Source organism: Streptopelia decaocto (genome assembly GCF_964273445.1).
Source record: "Streptopelia decaocto genome assembly, chromosome: 1".
NCBI lineage: Eukaryota > Metazoa > Chordata > Aves > Columbiformes > Columbidae > Streptopelia > Streptopelia decaocto.
Genome location: NC_138663.1, coordinates 2,798,733 through 2,818,677, shown reverse-complemented (window position 1 = coordinate 2,818,677; position 19,945 = coordinate 2,798,733). Strand labels below are relative to the sequence as shown.

Below are 19,945 nucleotides of genomic sequence, written 5' to 3'. Positions count from 1 at the left end.
TAGGACAAGGGGTAATGGGTTCAAACTGGAACACAAAAGGTTCCACTTAAATTTGAGAAGAAACTTCTTCCTGGTGAGGGTGATGGAGCACTGGCCCAGGCTGCCCAGGGAGGTTGTGGAGTCTCCTTCTCTGCAGACATTCCAACCCGCCTGGACATGTTCCTGTGTAACCTCACCTGGGCGTTCCTGCTCCAGCAGGGGGATTGGACTAGAAGATCTTTTGAGGTCCCTTCCAATCCCAAGCATACTGTGATACTGTGATAATATGAAATTTAACCAGAAATCAACAGCAGAGCTTAAAGATGGTGTTATCCTTATATGTTCAAAAGGGAAAGGGAGAAAGAGAGTGGTAGAGAGGGAAGGAAAACTAAGGTATAAGGGAGAGAGAAAGAGAGTAATATATATACTGAAGGAGAGACAAAGAAATGGGTGTATAGAAAAAAGGAGAGAAGGAAAGAGCAGAGAGAAAGGAAGAAAGAGTGGGGGATCCAGTCTCTGACACCCTGCAGTGTGGATAACAGGACTTGTAGGGTGATGTGTGGCCTCGATCATCCACGGCGAAGGTGCTGGGGTCAGGAGCGCAGCGTCCTCCCGTGTCTGGTTCAGAGTGAGGGGCCTCAGGCTGCTGGTATTCCCTAAACTGTGCTGGTTTAGGTGAGCTTTTTATAGCTCGCAGAGTAGAGGAGAGTCTGGGGGGGGAAAGTGGTGATTGTGAAAAAGGGACAAGTCTGGATAAGTCCTGGGCCACCTTGAGGGGTCTCCACCGTGCCCCTTTGTTTGCCGAGCTGGGCATATCAGGAGATGGGGCTGTGTGCCCTCCAGCGCATCCTCCATCTCAGGTTGGTCAGCCGGCCCAACATTGTGGCTCGTTAGCTTGTCATTGATGTGCAGATCGCAGTTCCCCCTGCTCTGAATGTGTCCTCTCCTGGCTGAACTAGTTTTGCCACAAGGTTTTCAGCCATGATCCTTATCAATACTCAACAACTAGTTTCTATAGTATCTATAGCCACTTTTTCTTGTTTTATTCCCTCCAGAACTTCCAGAGCGACGCTTTATCTCATACGTAAAGTAAATGCGCATCACACTAGTTCATACTCCTTGGACTCCCAGCTTTTTATAATTTTTCAGGATTCATTTACAGTTGTTTTCCTTACCCTGACATCATCAATATCTGGATATCATCATCTCTCCGCAGTGTCGTGTCTTTCCTCAATGTGGTTTATCTCTGCGCATTCCCCTCGAACCAGGGGCTGGAGGAGAATTTGAATCCAGCTTCCCTCATTGAAAACCTATTGGAAAATCTCTCTTGTGCTGTGTAATCTCACCTTCTGATTCCTCCTGCTGCTTCAAACTCCAATGTGACTCCAGAAGCTGGTGCAACCCAGGAGGAACCCAAAGTGTGTCCGTACAACCAAAATCCCGACGTTTCTGCAGCTGTCTCAGAGCCATAAACTGAAAATGCATCTTGTTTTCAGTTGCTAGAACTTCATAGCAAAATACTAGAGGTATTCTCAGATGTTGAGAGTGTTATTTCAGTGTTTTTTTCCCTCTTACGGTTCCCTCCAAGTCTCCTTCATTTGCAGTTTCACGCTCAGTGGTTTAAAGATGAACCTGGGCGGAGTTTCCTCCAGCACAAACCTGTTCATCAAACACAGATGTTATCAGCAGCTGGTTTTATTTGCTGTATCAACTGCAAATGGGGCCTCAAGGTGCTGCGGAGGGCCTGGAACACTGATGGTTCCTTCGGCAAGAGCCCAAGAGCGGCCCCGGAATTACGTGGTGGTTTTATGAAGATCCCCGATTAGAAGGAGCTGTTGTGATCTTCTCGCCTGACCTCTGCGTAAAACAAACCGTGGTGCTTTCCCTCAATTAATTCCCGTGCTTTAGAAAGTCTTGGCTGAGGGCTGGGGGAGCAATCAGTGACCATACAGCGTAACCTTTGATGTAAGTGCTTAATTACGCTCTGGAAATGAATCTCTGACCGTTCCTCAAAGCTTGTCCAGCTTCGACCTTCCAGCCTTTGGATTCTTTTTTAATTAATTAATGAAGATTTTTATTTTTGACAGTTCTGTATTTCATTCTCGCAGGCTGATCCCGTCACCCCTTGGTCCTCTCTTCGCTAATCTAACAAGACCGAGCTCATGGCTTCTTGTATTTCTTTGCTGTAATTCCAGTCTTTTAATACCTTCCAGGCTTCTTCTGCGCATCGTTCCAGCCCTTTTCCCAGATTTCTCTTGGTTTATAAGTGCTGGGGTTTCATTTGACATTCCAGCTGTGAGACCGATAAAGAGCGATGCTGTCAACTTTGCCTTCTGACAAAGCTGTATGTCGCCATTTCCAATTAGCTAATTAATACGTCTGGTCATAGTGGGACCTGCTCTCTTGTTGATTATCTTAAATATTCCTAAATTTGTTAGATTCGCAGCGTTACACCGTATTCCTATAGATAATGACTTGAATTTTTTTCCCTTAGATATAGAGATTTACCTCTACGGACATAGAAATTCTTACAGGAAATTCGTGATATTATGAAAAATAATAATAAAGAAAACTATATTAGTCTATTAATGCTCTGTTCATTTTATTATTTACCATTTTTCTGCCAAAACACTACAACTTACAAACCTTTTATAATAATAATTTTCATAGGAATTTGAAATGGGCCAAATTCTGGTCCATTCGGTGCAGGAAGGGCTTGGTGTGGCCACTCTTGGATATGCTTTCACTGGCTCATTAAGCTGCTTCTAATTACTGTTGCCTTAAAAACAAAGACCCAATTTAGGCTGGAAATCAGAGAAATTTTGCCTAATGAAAGAGAAACATTCTGGAATAGTCTTGTTATGTCCCTTGGAATTCAGAGGACAAAAAGGAAAAGAGGAATTGAGGTTTCTGGGACCTGAAAATCCCATATCAGTGGTTTCCTCATTTCTAGTTATATGTTAACGAACCTTTATTTATTTTCTATTTAGTAGATGCTGTGTTGACTTTTAGTATTTTGACTTTTGTCAGATCCTTGGTGTAAACGTAACTTTATCTCTCGTTGTCTATTTAAAGCGAAATTTGTCATCATCGTGTGAACACTGGTTAGGCAAGATCTATGTTCCCTAAATCCATGTTGCTGGACATGAATTCTATTACTCTGCCTTAATTCTTTTTTAATAGAGTCTTCTGTCATCTGTTCGGTGATTTTTCTCCCTGATCAATAGGAGGTGGAGAGGCCACTAATTACCTGGTCATCCCATTTGCCCTTGCAAAATTCATGGCGTGGTGTTAGTTGACATTTGATTATTTTCTGGATCCCCCCCCAAATCTATGAAGGCATAATGAAAATCAATGAGTTTGTCACCGTCATGATTTTTTGATGGAGCAAATCGTTCACACCGCAGCATCCATCTTAATTCGGAGTATTTGAGGATGTGAAATACCAATTTGCAGCTTTTAATTGATGGAATAGGACTTCAGAGTTCAGGGTTCCTGTCTGAAACCCCACAAGATGTTCAAATAATGAATGAACTGAGCTGTCACCCCATGGCCAGGCGCCTTTTCTAGGTCTATCTTGAGCACTTGAAGACATCACGACTTACACAACTTCTCGTGAGACTCAACCAAAGGATTAAAATGTGGGTATTGAGAGCTGCAGGTGGAGAAAGCGCTTTGTTCTCTTGCTTTATATACGGCTTTATTTGTTTGACATCGCTGTAAATATCGTACACGGGCGGCAGAATTCAACCGCTGAACCCAAAGTCCTCGTTCCGGATGAATGGGATGTTGCAAACTTTACAGTCACCCATAAATCTTGCTGTATGTCTATGTGATTAACGTCTAACGAGGTTTTTGATCGATGGTTTAGCAAGTGCTAATCAGGTGTTATGGGACCAAATGAAGAAATCCCTTGGCTGGTTTAGACAAGCTCCTGTTTGCTTAGGCAGGAAAACATCTGGTTTTTCTTTTAGTTTAAGCAGGTTTTAAGCTTCGAACTTGCTGTGGCTTCTAACATTGAATTATGATGCTTATTAAAGTCCCCTCCCAGGACTATGAGAGCAGAACAACTGCATGACTTGAGCTGTCGAGGGGATAAATGGAAGCTGATGAGAGCGGGTGACGACCGCGTGTTGCACAACGCAACGAGAAATGAAAACTTGGGGCTATTTATTGCTCTGAGGCGAGATGTTCAGACTGACCCGCACATTATTCATATTTCTTGAGAGTTATAAGGGTTTTAGGCTTCGTTTTAGCCCAATGTAGGATATGTTGGAGATCACTCCTGCTTGGCTGAGAGTTGTCGCAGCTCAGCCGCGCTTAGATTTATTATATTTAATGATTTTGTTCTGAAGAATTAGTGTAAGTGTTGAATACAGGGCACTGGAGCACAAAGAGCTTTTTTTTTCTTCTTTATTTCCCACTGTGGCATTTTCAGAACTGTTTTGAGTATGAAACCACAAACTCATCATTTAGTTTTGTATTTCGCTTTTTAACCAACAGGGATATTCCGTTAGTTCTGAGCTCAAACTTCTTGTAATCTTGGAGCCAAGTACTGTATAAAATGCTTTACATTTCCAAGTCCTTGATATAAATTGACACCAGAGCTGCAGAATCCATTAGAAATACATTTCATCCATAATGGGAGAACAAACTGCTACGCATTCTTCTTTATATTTGTTCAAACTTGATTAAGTTGGAGGGTTTAATGACATTTCTGTGGCGATTTCAGGGTTGTTAAATAGAGAAGATGATAATGCAAAGACGCGAATACAAGCGGATTTGGTAAATTGCTGTTAAAAATTAACACTGTTTATTTTTACTCTTAATAATTCTGCATTTTGAAAGCTTGCTCTCAGGTAAAGTTTTAATTGAGGTGTTTTAGTAGTTGAAGTTTCTTCGTGTTTGTATTATTTTCTTCTTCTCCCCAGCTGTCCCAAATTGTTTCTAATTAGGGACTCGATACCATTTGCCTGGATATTTATTCATATGTAATTTGTTTAAACTTAAACAGCGCAGCACTGATCTATTTCTTTCATTACAGACAACTCTTTGATGGGCTTTGACGGGCTAATTATGAAAATGGAACACATTACTAATAGCCTCAGAGTAGTTTTCTGAAAATAAATCATGACTTTGTGAATGCACTGACAAAAGTGAACTTTTCAGGGGTTTCTTTCCATATTCAGACACAAGAAAATGAGAAGTGAATGACTTGGGGGTCTCTTTCTGCTTCTGCAACGTGACGTTGTTTTAATAGCAGCAAATATCAGGCTACAAGGGTTTCACAAAGGGGACCCCCAAGCCCTTACTGAGCATCTCGCACGAGAGGAAAATCAATTCTAAATTACACTGGAGGCTGTAGGAATTCTTATTTTCAGCTTTACCAGAAGAATGTTTGGTTTGGGAGCAATTAAAAGGCAATTTTTGCATCATTCTCCGGACTTTTTTTTCCAACAGCGCATACGTGACCCACAGCACATGCAGCCACACACGGATGGTGTTTATTTCTACATATGTGCAAAATACATAGGCATACATATGCATGTGTAAAATACACTTTTGTAAGTGAACAGGTCAATATTGTTAACCTTTGTGTTTTGAAGCGCTGTGGTGCGTAATCGGTCTGTAAAGTCGAGCCAATAACCCACCCACCCTCTCCCTGCTGATATTGGGACAGCGGGGATTTGTGACAAGTGCCTTTGGTACCGGATTGAGTTGGTCAAATAATGCAAAATAAGCTTTAGCAAAGTAGAGACTCTAAGATAACGTTTCTGAATATAAAGCAAGCTTTCTGTTAGAATTGCTGAGTCTTTTATTAGTTTGCAGCCCTACAGAGTGCCTAAAGATCCTAAACATTCAAGTTACACTATGATGCTGTTTTATTCCCAATGCTGAGTTCCCCTTTGTTCTGTTGGCAGATGCTGCTGACCGAATATCTGGACATGAAGAACACCCGCACGGCCTCGGAGCCGTCGGCCCAGCTCAGCTACGCCAGCTCGGGGAGAGAATTCGCAGCGTTCTTCGCCAAGAAGAAACCGCAGAGACCTAAAAACCCTTTGTTCAAGTAAGTGCTGGGCTGGTGTTAAAGCTGCACCTAAGCTGTCTGTGGTGCCTCAAGCGCCACAAGGCGCTGGCTGCTGATCTCCGTTTCACAGCGTGAGTTTCGAGATGGAGATTTAATGCCCAAAGGTGGAGCCTCGGGAAGGTCTCTGTGATGGATTCATCGCTGGTTTTTAAAGTGTAGCTTGTTCCAGGGCTCGTCTCGGGAGTGGGATCCCATTATACCCGCTGCTCAAAGCGTGCAGTGATACATTCTGCCTGTCTTTGTCTGTGGTAAATTCAGTACCTGTTACAGAGAGTGATAAAGGGGACCGGACAAAGAGAATTAAGATAAATGTATAATTACTAGATAGACTAAGCGGTTAATCCTCTCACTAACTCTGAATAAGAGTTCAATGAATTAAGTGGTAGGGAGGAGAGCATAAGACAGAGGATTAGAGGCTGGGTGGTCAAGGGAAGGATTTGGGGGAACAAATTTGATGTGCAAGAATAAAAAATGAGAAGGAATCGTTGTTACATCTCCATGTCTGTTCAACCCTCCAGGGATGGTGACTCCACCTGGGCAGCCTGTTCCAATGCCCCACAGCCCTTTGGGCAAGAAATTGTTCCCAGATCCAACCTCAACCTCCCCTGGCGCAACTTGAGGCCGTTTCCTCTGCTCCTGGTGCTTGTTCCCGACCCCCCTGGCTCCAAGCTCCTTTCAGGCAGTTGCAATAAGGTTGTTCAGAATTGTTGTTTTACAATGAGGTTGTTCCAAAGCAGTTGGTGAGGGAAGGAACAAGTTTCATGGTAGGTTGGAGGGAATGGCAGAGCTGTGGTGGGAACACCCGCAGCTTCGGGCTTTAACCTTCTCACCGCGCTCAGCTGCAGCAGGAACAGCGTCTGAGCATCCTCAGCCACCCCTCTGGACCAGAAGCTGCTGCAGGGCTCGTGTTGTCCTTCACTACCCATCTGAGCGGTTAGAAACCTTATTGATGCTTTGCAATCCAGAGTAGTGGTTAAAAAAAGTACAAATTCTAGTGGAATATTTGCTGGAGGGGGAGCGATTGGAAATGAACTCATGTTGTCATTCTGTATTCGCTGGAGATGGGGATCCATGAAGTCTGGGTGTTTTTAATAAAGAAGCCCTCATCTGTGATTTGAGGTAGATCTTTATATGGTGGGGAATTAATGCAGGAGCTTCAATAATCGGAAAGGCTGGGAGTGATGGGCTGTTTGTGGCAAGTGGGAGCTTCCTGTTCTGCATCTTCTTTACAGCCTTGTTTTTTCAGCTAAAACTTATTTATCCATTTTCCAGAACACCCAGTGCTTTGCCCATGCGTATCTGGTGCTGATATTCTTGTAGTACCTAAGGCCCCTGTTAGAAATCAAGGTGTTCTCCACTGCCATGTCTCCCTCTCACAGGATGAGCTGTCCAGGTATAATATTCTGTTATTAGGAGCTTAACTGTTGCCTGGAGGATTTCCGAGGTGCATCCTACCCCTGTCAACCTGTGGTAAATTCATCCCTGCCCTTTTTGTTTGTTTGTTTTAACACTCCTACGGCTGCTTGGCTTGAGAATTCCACTCTTTGGATTTACTCTTGACTTGCAGATGTGTATTGGAGCAAAATAAGGCTGCTCACCTTTTCATACGGTGTCGTTTCTTGGGTGTACTCGGACCATTTAAGTTGGAGGAGTAAGGATGCTCTGATGCACCTACAGCAGTTTGAGGCTGTGTATTAGTTTGTCAGCAGAGAGTGAAGATGGGTGTAATTGTTCAAAGCGAAGGTGCGTAACCTCGTAGGAGCAGAACGTCTCTTACCACTCACCGGCTTGTCACCAAGTCATTGCCGGCACCGCGGTGACAGCAACATTTATTGGGAGCTCTTATTTGGTTATCTGTCTCCTGTCAGCTGTCACTGTATCTACGGAAATCTCCGTTGAAATGGAATTTCTCAGCCCGCTGAGAGATGTACTTTTGATGGAGCGTTATTCTTGTCTCCTCTCCCATCTTTAGGCTCTTTTTTCTTGCCTTTCCATCAGCTCTGTCCGAATCGGGGGAGCCGTCCGCGTGTCATCAGAACATCCGCATTTAATTCCTCACTTCAGAGGCCTCTTAGTGCCGGGCTCCATCTCACGTTTCACCCCCAGGTGGATGCAGGTGTTTGTGCCCTATCCTGGGATAGTTTGCTATCAGCTAATTTTGTAATTACCAGTATTTTTCCTAATTACATGTTGTAGAAATAATGGGAAGAATGAGGACTCCTCAATTGCGTCCTGCTGTCTGGAAATCAGTAGCTGGCTTTTGTTTCCCTATTTTTAAAATGACTGTAAGTCTCTAGGGGAAGAAAAGTCAGGATGGATTTATTTGTTTTAATTGTGGGCTTTAAAAAAAGAACATTTCAGAACGATTTCTTCCTGGAAAGGGCATTGGAACAGGCTGCCCAGGGCAGTGCTGGAGTCACCATCCCTGGAGGGTTGAACAGACGTGTAGATGATGTTCTTAGGGACATGGTTTAGTTTTGGATTAATGGTTGGACTGGATGATTCTTAAGCATCTTTTGCAACCGAAGTGATTCTGCAATCACAAACCTCCTTTCTCCTCATCCACAAGGTAGCCAAGTGCTCATTCAGGTTGCCATCTCCCTACAGATCAGATTTTCAGCCTGGGAATTGGACGTTGGTGGGAAAGGAGTGAATTGTACAAGCAGATGTTGAAAACCCCATGCATTAGTCTCAGGCTTGGCTGTAATTATGTCTAATTCTGTGTAAAAATATTTTGAAAGCTTTGCTGTGGGAGGATCAGCATGAGGAAAGGAGCTACAAGAGTAGAGGAGTTAAGTGGGAATAGGAGTGCGGGAGAAGAGCAGAGGAGGAGAGAGAGACTGGATGGATGTGGGAAAGAAGCAAATGTGATGAGATCCTTCAGCAAAACCCACTGCAGGGCTCTGAGGAATCATCCGAGTTGCCGTCTCAAGGAGGACACTGAGGTTTGTTGCGGTTTCCCTTGACCTGAAGCTTCTGGTTTTGATGCCCGGAGAAGACCTGTGAGCCATGGCCATAGTGTTGCCCTTCATATCTCATTAGGAGGGGAAAGGGAGGACATCATAAATATGGAGCCAAGAAGTTCTTTTCATTAAAGTTTTATCTGTTTGTTGTATTCTGATATATGGTTCTTAGTTCAGTCGCATTAATACCGACTGTCACGGAGGCACCCCGAGGTTAGTTTAAGGGACAACAGGGTCCAAAACAACTTTTATTAAACCGGTGATAAACAGGGTTTTAGCACTCCAACAGTGACTTAAATACAGGTTCGGATATCAGTTGAGGAGAATTATTAAGGGGCAGCAACTAATACAACAGGCGGTCCACAGAATGCATGCACATGGCTTCACCAAAACCAATGCCTGTGCCGTCCCTGAGTCCCAGAGAAGTCCACACTTGCTTGAACACGGTGCGGGATTATTTTAAAGAGATACACGTACTCGTAGTGAGTATAGGAAGTGTACACTCGCCATTCTGCGAGGGTAAATTTATAATACACCCGCAATCCTGCAAAGGTTAATTTACTTACACGTCCAAATGTGCACGGAATATTACACGTGCTTATGTGGAAGCACGGGAGGAAGATACACCCGGGATTATGCGAGGATTAATTTTACACATGCTCCTATTGAGCACGGAAAGTTACACGTGCAAATGTGCACGGAAAGTATAAATACACTCGCAATCCTGCGAGAAGTTTTACTCACAGCCGTGGCGGCGAGGCAAGCGGAGTCTCCATCCCGGGGGGGCTCTTGGTGGCAGCATCTCGCTCGTGCTCCGAGAGACCCGCGACAATGGGCGCAGTCTCGACGAGAATCCTGTTTTAATATTGGCTGATCAGATCTGACTGTAGGCATTCCAGAAGCTTCTCTGCACCCCCACCTGTGGGGTGCCCTTGAAGCCTCCAAACATCCCCCACACTGGCCACAGGCACCCAGCAGCTACTGAAGGAGGGAGGAGGATAGAGGGGGGTTTGCACCCGGCCACACCGACATTCACAGTCCAAATTGGGGCAGTAAAGCCTCATTAATAGTATTATAATAACCTTAACACTGCTCCACTGCTTGTCCCTGTTCTCTGATGGGATGCTGGTGTTTCCAGCACTGAGTCTGATCCAGTTTTCCTTAGCAGGAGAGTTGAGGAGGAGACAGGGGTTGTTACAGCAAATCATCACCATCTTGAGTTTGATGTTGGTGAGAGATGCTTTCCCTCTACATCTTGTGTCCACTTTGGCCGTTTGAAGATGCTTTGTCCCCATCACCTCCTCTCTTCCCCTGGTCCCCAGCGCTGGTGGCGGAGCTGCCCAGTCCATCCCGGGCATTCAAAGGGCCATTGGCCTCGTGGGGTGTCCCCAGCGCTGAGCTCAGGCAGGTTGGACCAGAAACCCTTGGCCATGGGACACTTGTGACCACAGGGACACCCAGCTCAGGGCACAGCAAGCCCAGAGCTGTCCCGATGCTCCCCAGTGGCAGCTCAGAGCTTGTGGTCTTTCACTGTCAATGGCAAAAATCATGTTTATGGGGTGACAGGAGCTGGAAAATGTGCCTCCACCGCTCAGATTTATTTTGTGCAGTGATGGAGCTACATGATAAATAACTTATTACTCCCTGGTGTCCAGGAGAATGTTAGTGTTTAATTTTTATGTATATGACAGTTAGCAATTTAGGTGGTTCAAACCTATGGCTTTGCTTTGGGTTTTACTGCTTTTTGGGGCCATTCCTACTGGGTGCTCCCAGTTGATACAGCAGAGCTGTGTTGATTGGGGATGCAGAACGTGGTGCATCAGTGATGGAGTTTTGTAGGAAAAATGTGCTTTTGTCCACTTTGATAATTTTGCTCTGACATTCAGGGAATCACAGAATCACAGAATCGACTGGGTTGGAAAAGACCTCAGAGATCATCAAGTCCAACCCTTGGTCCAACTCCAGTCCACTGACTAGATCATGGCACTAAGTGCCACGTCCAAGATCCTTTTTATCTGGAACTGACTAGTACTGCTATGGATGGCAAACTGACTGGATTTCTTTTTGGTTCTCGTTGCAGGTTCGAGTCCTCCTCGCATGCCATTAGCATGAGCGCCTATTTGCGTGAGCAGAGAAGGGAGCTGTACAGCAGAAGTGGAGAACTTCAAGGTGGGAAAATCCATCATGTGCTAGTTTAGCTCATTCTGTTTTGCAGGAGCTTGAATATCCTGTCCATGCTACACATCAGGGTGTTAATACCTCTCTGCTTTGCCACAGAGGCTGAAAAGCTCTTTAGTTGTTAAACTCAGTTTATTTATTCTTATTATGTTGTGAAGCAGCAGGATTTATCTTTATTCCCTCTTCATTTTCAGCTAGAGGTCTAGATCTTAAAAATACTCATAAAACAACGGATGAAATGCAAAAAATCTCACCGCGAGCATTGCTTTTGAATGTGATAATTAAACTGCATTGCTTTGGGAGCTGAGCTCGGTCGTCTCATATTTGAAGTTATAAGGTTCTGTTGTATGGACTAAAGTGACCAATTCTTTCTTTTGGACAACACTTGTAGAGTCACAGAGTGTTTGAAAATGGTGAATTTGGTTCTTGCTGGTTTCTGTTGTTTGTGGCCAGTGCTGCAGACACACAGACAAGTGTTCTCTGAGCATGACACCATTTCATTTGTTTTCCTGAATGTTCTTATTCACGAAAATAATACATAGAAGGAGTAAATTCTCGCGTATCATCTATTCTAGTTTCTTACTGGGATAATCATAAGAAAATAATATGTACTCTTCAGATATTACGGTGCTGGGCAAGCGTAGAATTTCTCCTTTAAATCTTACTCAGGATAATTTTTGGTTGGCTTTTAATAGAGGGTGTTACATAATTAACAAGAGAATTTTGAGGTGACTTAGTGTTTCTTCCCTCCATTTATAACTTAATTGTCCTGAGTGGCAAGTCAAATGCACAACAGTTTAAAAAGAAGCCTGGAGACACACACAGTGTCCTTGTGGACAGATTGCTTCATTTAGGTGACGCTACAGAGATAATCTTAGTATTGATGTTTAAGGATATAATGATTCATTCTGTGGTGAATATTCAGCTCTTTCTGGGTGGACTGTGAAGGAAGACTCTGAAATTATGATGTACCAAAGCTGGCAGTTGCCCACACTGTGATATGACAGTATGCAGGAGTAAAATAAAGTGGAGATACCCGTCTTCTAAGTTGTGGTATCACCGCTTACACACACTTGGAAGGTGTTTGGCTTACAGCTCTTTATCTGTTGAGAGTCAGGTTCTCACCTTCAAAATCTGTAACATGCTCTTGTGTCCAGGATCAACTGAAAGAGGATCTTGTGAAGTGGACGCTGTTTTATGGCACCATCATTTTCTTATGCCAGTGGGCAGTAGGATTTAATTAGTTACTTCTCACAGAATCACAGAGTGGTTGGGGTTGAAGGGACCGCTGGAGATCATCCAGTGCAACCCACCTGCTAACACAGGGTCACCAGAGCAGATCACACAGGAAGGTGTCCAGGCGGGTTTGAATGTCTCAGAGAAGGAGACTCCACAGCCTCTCTGGGCAGCCTGGGCCAGGCTCTGGCACCTCAAAGGAAAGAAGTTTCTCCTCATGTTCAGATGGAACCTCCTGTGCTTCAGTCTGTGCCCGTTGCCCCTCATCCTGTCGTTGGGCACCACTGAACAGAGTCTGGTCCATCCTCTGACACCCACCCTGGAGATATTTATAACCATTGATGAGATCCCCTCTCAGCTTCTCTTCTCCAGCTGAACAGCCCCAGCTCTCTCAGTGTCTCCTCATCAGAAAGATGCTCCAGACCCCTCAGTATCTTTGTGTCCCACTGCTGGACTCTCCAGTAATTCCTTGTCCTTCTTTAACTGGGGAGCCCAGAACTGGACCCAGAACTCCAGATGTGGCCTCCCCAGGGCAGAGCAGAGGGGGAGGAACAACCTCCCTGACCTGCTGGTCACACTTTTCCTAACACACCCCAGGGACCATTGACCTTCTTGACCACAAGGGCTTCTCCACAGCTCTGTACTAAAACCACATGGATTCAAAGCCAAGAATTTTCACGCTGTTGAGCACTAAGTTCAGAGCAGCAATGGGGCCATCAGGGAACCTCTGCCACTTGCCTCCAAAATTTCATGTCTGTTTGGGATGATTCCTGTTGCCTTCTGTCATTCCCCATTGCCTCCACACCCTGACCTGCCCAGTTGTTGCTTTGAAAGATGTAAGAGTGACTCCATATTGATACAAGATGAATCTGGAGGCACCACTTGTCATGAGTGGGAGGTTGTGAGTTTTTCAGGAGAGAAGGATGCGGAAAAGCTGCTCAGAATTCCAGCTGAGGGGTTGGAGAGAACAAAACCTACGAACTGACAAAGAAATAAAGAACAAAATACAGGAATTAGTGTGTATGGGGACAAGATTATATTGCCCTTTCTGAATTAATTGGAAGAGCTTGAATGTGACCCAATAGGTGACAAAAAGTCAATGTAGGGAGTCAATATGGACAATAGATGGGGTGACTTTGCTGAGGAATCTTTGCAGTGTAACCATCAAGAGAAGTTTCCCTTTGAACCTTTGTGTTAAAAATGTCCAATCTTCTCTTGCTATTATAAGCTGCTGTTCCCTTTTAGGTACGTCATTAATCTTCTCAAATCCCAGACCACAGCAAGATCTGCATTTTGATGTATTTCTTTTTTCCTCCTTTTTAAAGAGAAATGCAAATTAATGTTCAGTCAGGTTACTGTAATGCAGGCAGGTGACACTGTTTCTTATGTGAGTGCCCCACAGTTGCTTGTCCGGAGAGCTGGATCTACAGGGACGATTTTTCAGTGGCCGCAGGGGGAAGGTGGCTTGTTAGGAAATATTTTTCCTGAATAAGATCTTCAAAGAAACATATGCATTAAAAAAACCCCAAACTAATAGAAGTTTGGTTCATGCCAACTTTTTTGAAATAAGAATTTAATTTAAATAGCCTTAATGTCTGAAGATCACAGAAATGCTTTGTCATTAACCTCTTTCATTTGGACTGAGTGCACACATTATCCCTCAGTGGGAGAGGGGACCTGCTGTAAGTCATTTAGAGATGGAAGGATTCCAGGTTCCAGTATAAGTTGGGGAATGACCTATTAGGGAGCAGCGTAGGGGAAAGGGACCTGGGGGTCCTGGGGACAGCAGGGTGACCATGAGCCAGCACTGGGCCCTTGTGGCCAGGAAGCCAATGGTACCTGGGGTGGGTTAGAAGGGGGTGGTCAGTAGGTCAGAGAGGTTCTCCTGCCCCTCTGCTCTGCCCTGGGGAGACCACACCTGGAATATTGTGTCCAGTTGTGGCCCCTCAGTTCCAGCAGGACAGGGAACTGCTGGAGAGAGTCCAGCGCAGGGCAACAAAGATGCTGAAGGGAGTGGAGCATCTCCCGTGTGAGGAAAGGCTGAGGGAGCTGGGGCTCTGGAGCTGGACAAGAGGACACTGAGGGGGGACTCATTCATGTTTACAGATATCTAAAGGGTGAGTGTCAGGAGGATGGAGCCAGGCTCTTCTCGGTGGCAAACCAGTGATAGGACAAGGGGTAATGGGTTCAAACTGGAACACAAGAGGTTCCACTTAAATTTGAGAAGAAACTTTTTCATGGTGAGGGTGGCAGAGCCTGGCCCAGGCTGCCCAGGGGGGTTGTGGAGTCTCCTTCTCTGCAGACATTCCAACCCGCCTGGACACCTTCCTGTGTAACCTCATCTGGGTGTTCCTGCTCCATGGGGGGATTGCACTGGATGAGCTTTCCAGGTCCCTTCCAACTCCTGGCATTCTGGGATTCTGTGATTCTTCTGTGTTATTCCACTAAATCAGAGAAGGAAGACTTAGGCCATGTATTTTTTTCCCTTGAAGTTGAACGCACAAGTTGCTTACCAGTTGTAATTAAAAAGAGGGTGGAGGAAAAAAAGACGAGTAGATAACTCAAATATCTCCTAGATTAACACCGACATGATGCCCCAGGATATTGTCAGAAGTACAATGGCAGAGGTGATTTCTTCTTCTTGGAGCTTTCCTGTCATTTGTTGAATATATTCTTTTTATAGAAAGTCTTAAATAATAGGGGAATATTTTAAAAATAAAGAAGTTCATCCATGAGCAGCTAAATGATTGAAGCCTTGTTCATCTCAGATGTTTCCTTTTCTTCCTTCATGATCCACACCTCTCACCATGTCTTTAAAGCTGCTTCATCCCCCTTGTTCCTTCCTTCTGTGCCTGCACATGTCCCCAAATCATGGATTTAGCGAAAAACTGCATGTCCCACAGCTGGATCAAGCAAAGAACGTCCCGAACAAGCAGCCCAGCGCTGTGGAATCAAATCTGCAGGTTTATCCCTGGCTGGTAGGTCCAACAGCCTGGAGAGCTGACACAGCCTCACTGCAGCTTTTCCTTCCATGGGGGCAACGTGTTCATCCCGTTTTTACAAAACCTCGAAGAATTTACTGCTTTTGAGATCTATGCCTCTGCCACTTTTGGCAGAAATTGGCTCACAAGTTCAATTGGCGTGAGGATGGGACAGACAGAAGATCAGATAACTCTTATTTTCATCGGAAACCAGCCTAAAATGTCACTGTATTTCACTGCAGAGGTGGCCGCTTGTCACTGGCTGGTGGAATAAATCCCGTGAGTGCACCTTATTTCATTCCACTGCTGCCTTCAGCTCCCAATGATTTCTTGGGAATAAAAGGAAAATAAGGTTTCTTGCTCTTGGTGGTAGGGAGGTGTCACTGGGGCTGCACACTGAGGCAGGAGAGAAATCTGCAGGGAACTTGAGGGTTTTTTCATTAAATTCAATGTAATTGGCATCTGTAAGATGTGATTTCAAGCAAAAATTAAAAGAAAGACCACTGCTGTTCTGGATAGTATCTATGCGTGTTTAGATTTCTGAATTTGTGTGCTGGTGATGCTCTTGAAAAGCTCTAACTCAAGTTTTAATTTTGTTGTGCTTAGCATGATATGTGCATCATATGTATTGTGTGTCATAAGACAGTTTGGGTTGAAGGGACCTTTAAAGGTCACCCAGTACCCCCCTGCCATGAGCAGGGACATCTTCACCAGCTCAGGTTGCTCAGAGCCCCGTCCAGCCTGGCCTGGGATGTCTCCAGGGATGGTTCAGCCACCACCTCTCTGGCCAACCTGGGCCAGACTCTCACCACCCTCAGGGCCAACAATTTCTTCTTTGCGTCCAGCCTGAATCTCCCTCCTTTAGTTTAAAACCATCTTCCCTTGTCCTGTCACAGCAGGTCCTGCTCAAAGGTCTGTCCCCATCTTTATTCTCAGGCCCTTTTAAGTATGGAAGGCTGCACTAAGGTCTCCCCGGAGCTTCTCTGCTCCAGCTGAACACCCCAACTCTCTCAGCCTGTCCTCCCAGCAGAGCTGTTCCAGCCTCGGATCGTTCCTGGGGCTCCTCTGGCCCCTCTCCAGCAGGTCCATGTGTGTCCTGTGCTGAGGACCCAGAGCTGGACCAGCACTGCAGGGGGGTCTCCCCAGAGTGGGGCAGGATCCCCTCCCTGACCTGCTCCCCACGCTGCTTTTGATGCAGCCCATTGCTGCTCCCATTGCCAGGTCTTGTTGAGCTTCTCACCAACCACCACCCTGAGTCCTTCTCCTCAGGGCTGCTGCACCTGAAAGGTTGAGTTTTTACATGAGCTTTACCAGCGCAGTTTCCTCGCACAAGCATCTCGAGGTCTCTCTTCCAGGAGGTTGACATATCGATGTTTTCTGGGGCAGAGGCAGTGGCAGGAGCTGCATTCTGGACATGCCAGTCAATTAATAAAAATCAATGCTAGCCACAACAGAAGCAAAAGGAGCCGTAACTGCAAATGGAAAGCTCAGGGGATGATAATCCTTATTTCAGAAGGTGCATAATCTGAACGGGTGATCTTCCTAACGCATGGATGGCCTGGTGTGCTGGGATTTGGAAGGCCTGAGGTAGGAGAGCTCAGGGGGCGCGAGATGTCTCGCCAGGAGCTGCTCGCTCTTGGCTGCTCATTGTCAAAGGTGATGTTGGTTACTCCTTCAGAATCCATCGGCTGCTGTTGCCGAGTCCTGTGGCCACGGGGAATTCATGTAGCTGTATATTGTGCTCATGGTAACTGCGGCCTCAGTTCAGTTTATCAGAAATGGGAAAGGGTGTTTTTTTTTTAATACGCTGTGAAAAATCTGAAGAGCCTTGAGGGTGCCGGTCAGGATGGAAAATAACATCAGGCTTCTCCGTTATCTGTGCGCGTCCAGGCCCCGCCAGTTCAGAGCAAGTTCAGATTTTCTCGTGTTATACATTTGGGCTGTTTTTAAGAATGAAATGTGGAGTGTTCCCGATCAGCTGTTGTTCCCATGGATGATAATGGACTCAGCATCTTGTATAATTTGGATTTGTTATTTTTTTCACCCTGGAAGCTCAGTGCACTTCAGCATTGATTAAACTTCTCAGTGTCTTTGGGGGGTAGGATTTTATTTGGATTGGAAGATCCACCTTTCATTCTTTTGTTAGATCGCACTGGTTTGGGTCTGAATACCTTATGGTGTTACTATATATACATAGTGGTTTGGACCCGTTTGACGCAGGCGTGTGTTGAATGAGGCGCCCTTGAGAAATTCCTGCCTACTGGGCTTTTCTGCTCTGGAAGAGGGTTGAAAATATTCATGTGTTGTCTTTGTACCTTTTTGTTTTGAGGAATTGTGTCCTCTCTGATCCTGTTACTTGGGTATCTCGCAGGTGAGTTTGTGCTCAAATTGTCACTGACAGGTAAGGTTGGACAAGGAAAGCAGAAGAAAGTCAAGTGGCTTCACAGAGAAAGTCCTTAATAGAACTAAGAATGAAATTCATGTCCCAGAGCAGCGTTCCCCCGACCACTGGATGCGTTTTGTGTGCTGAACTGGAACAGCAGAAGTTCTTTATTTCTTAATGTAGTTACAGAAGCAGTTCCAGTGCAGAGCAGCCCTGTGGTGCAGTACACTTCCCTTTGCTTTTGAAAAAATGTGGATAAGCTCACTTTGCATTGAAATTTTAATTCATCAGATGTGAAAGGGACCTGGGGGTCCTGGGGACAGCAGGGTGACCATGAGCCAGCACTGGGCCCTTGTGGCCAGGAAGCCAATGGTACCTGGGGTGGGTTAGAAGGGGGTGGTCAGTAGGTCAGAGAGGTTCTCCTGCCCCTCTGCTCTGCCCTGGGGAGACCACACCTGGAATATTGTGTCCAGTTGTGGCCCCTCAGTTCCAGCAGGACAGGGAACTGCTGGAGAGAGTCCAGCGCAGGGCAACAAAGATGCTGGAGGGAGTGGAGCATCTCCCGTGTGAGGAAAGGCTGAGGGAGCTGGGGCTCTGGAGCTGGACAAGAGGAGACTGAGGGGGGACTCATTCATGGGGATCAAGATGGAAAGGGTGAGTGTCAGGAGGATGGAGCCAGGCTCTTCTCGGTGACAGCCAGTGATAGGATGAGGGGTAATGGGTGCAAACTGGAACACAGGAGGTTCCACTTAAACATGAGAAGAAACTTCTTCTCAGTGAGGGTGGCAGAGCCTGGCCCAGGCTGCCCAGGGGGGTTGTGGAGTCTCCTTCTCTGCAGACATTCCAACCCGCCTGGACACCTTCCTGTGTAACCTCATCTGGGTGTTCCTGCTCCGGGGGGGGATTGCACTGGATGAGCTTTCCAGGTCCCTTCCAACCCCTGACATTCTGGGGTTCTATGATTTTCAATACCCAGGACTCTTGCGTGGCTTTGTTCTTTAGGTGCGAGTAGCAGAGCATTCTATAAATGTCAGTTTTAAACTCCAAACTGAAAATTTCATGCAAGTCTTTTGTAGATTCTAAATATGCAACACTCAAAGTTGGCCAGTAGTTCAACTATTTATATAATGTATAATATTTCTTTTTTTGCTACATATTGTGTGCAATGTTACTTTTCTTAATAGAATGTCACTTAATATTGTCCGCGTGTTTGTCTCCAGGTTTGCAAGGGATCTCACTTGGAGTTTGGACCTGAGCTGAATGGTTCAGGTGTGACTGCTGCTCAGAATTACCTGGTTTCTGCAAGTTTAGAGGATCAAACTTGGTCTCAGTGAGTCTGGACTCAAAACTAAAGGCTTATTGTGTCCAGCTCTAGCAAATAGGGCTGTGAAACAAAGGTCTGTTGTAATGAGACTGGAATTTTTTTTAACCTTATTTCTTATAAGTAAAACCTTTGGGGGAGTTTTTCTTGTCCAGGTGATAAATGGAAAAAAATCCCTGCGATACAAATTGAAGTTTGGGGAGTGGATTTGTGTTACGTTCCCATACGCTGTTATCTACCCTTGGTCCAAGCCTGAAAATTTCTTACCATAAGGTTTGAAGTAATTAATGGAAATCAAAGAGAAAGTCTGCTAATTAAGATTTTGACACCAAGCAATAGCAGCGGAGGCAAATGTGATCTGATATGACAAGGGCACCGTGTAAGGGCAGGGCCAGGGAAACGTGGTTATTTGTAGGTGCCGTGTTCCATTTGGATTCACCGAGGGGCTGCCGGGGGGAACCAGCTGCGTTCGCCGCTGACGAGAACCGATCTTGACGTTTCGGATAATGAAAATGCGGTTCAGCACCTTTCAGAGATGTGTATGATAATACGTTGTCAGTCAGAGGAGTGGGAGACGCAATAGAATCCTCGTCCGCTTTAAAGGAGACGTCGTGACAAGCGGCCCCGCTTAAAAACCCCTTTTTAGTTGGGGAATAACCAGGTGAAAAATCAGCAAAAAATGAGGCGGGGGAATGGGTTTGATGTCCCGAACCTCCCGCTTTTGTCTCCCCGGGATGCTCGGGATCACAGTTCCCTTTGAGCTGGCAGAGGGGGGGGAAGGTGGCTTTTTTGTGCTTTGACAGTATTAACGCGATC

The 19,945-nt window shown here is 45.4% G+C and overlaps 1 protein-coding gene across 2 annotated transcripts in view; it reads left to right on the top strand.

The window, feature by feature from the left end:
- Positions 1 to 19,945, top strand: part of EXOC4 (exocyst complex component 4) — a 422,037-nt gene that overhangs the window by 108,638 nt on the left and 293,454 nt on the right. For both annotated transcript variants that reach the window (XM_082075021.1, XM_082075022.1), the window contains exons 8-9: positions 5,901 to 6,046; positions 11,111 to 11,199. In XM_082075021.1, coding sequence (XP_081931147.1) covers positions 5,901 to 6,046; positions 11,111 to 11,199 — 235 coding nt within the window. The remainder of the gene's footprint in view (positions 1 to 5,900; positions 6,047 to 11,110; positions 11,200 to 19,945) is intronic.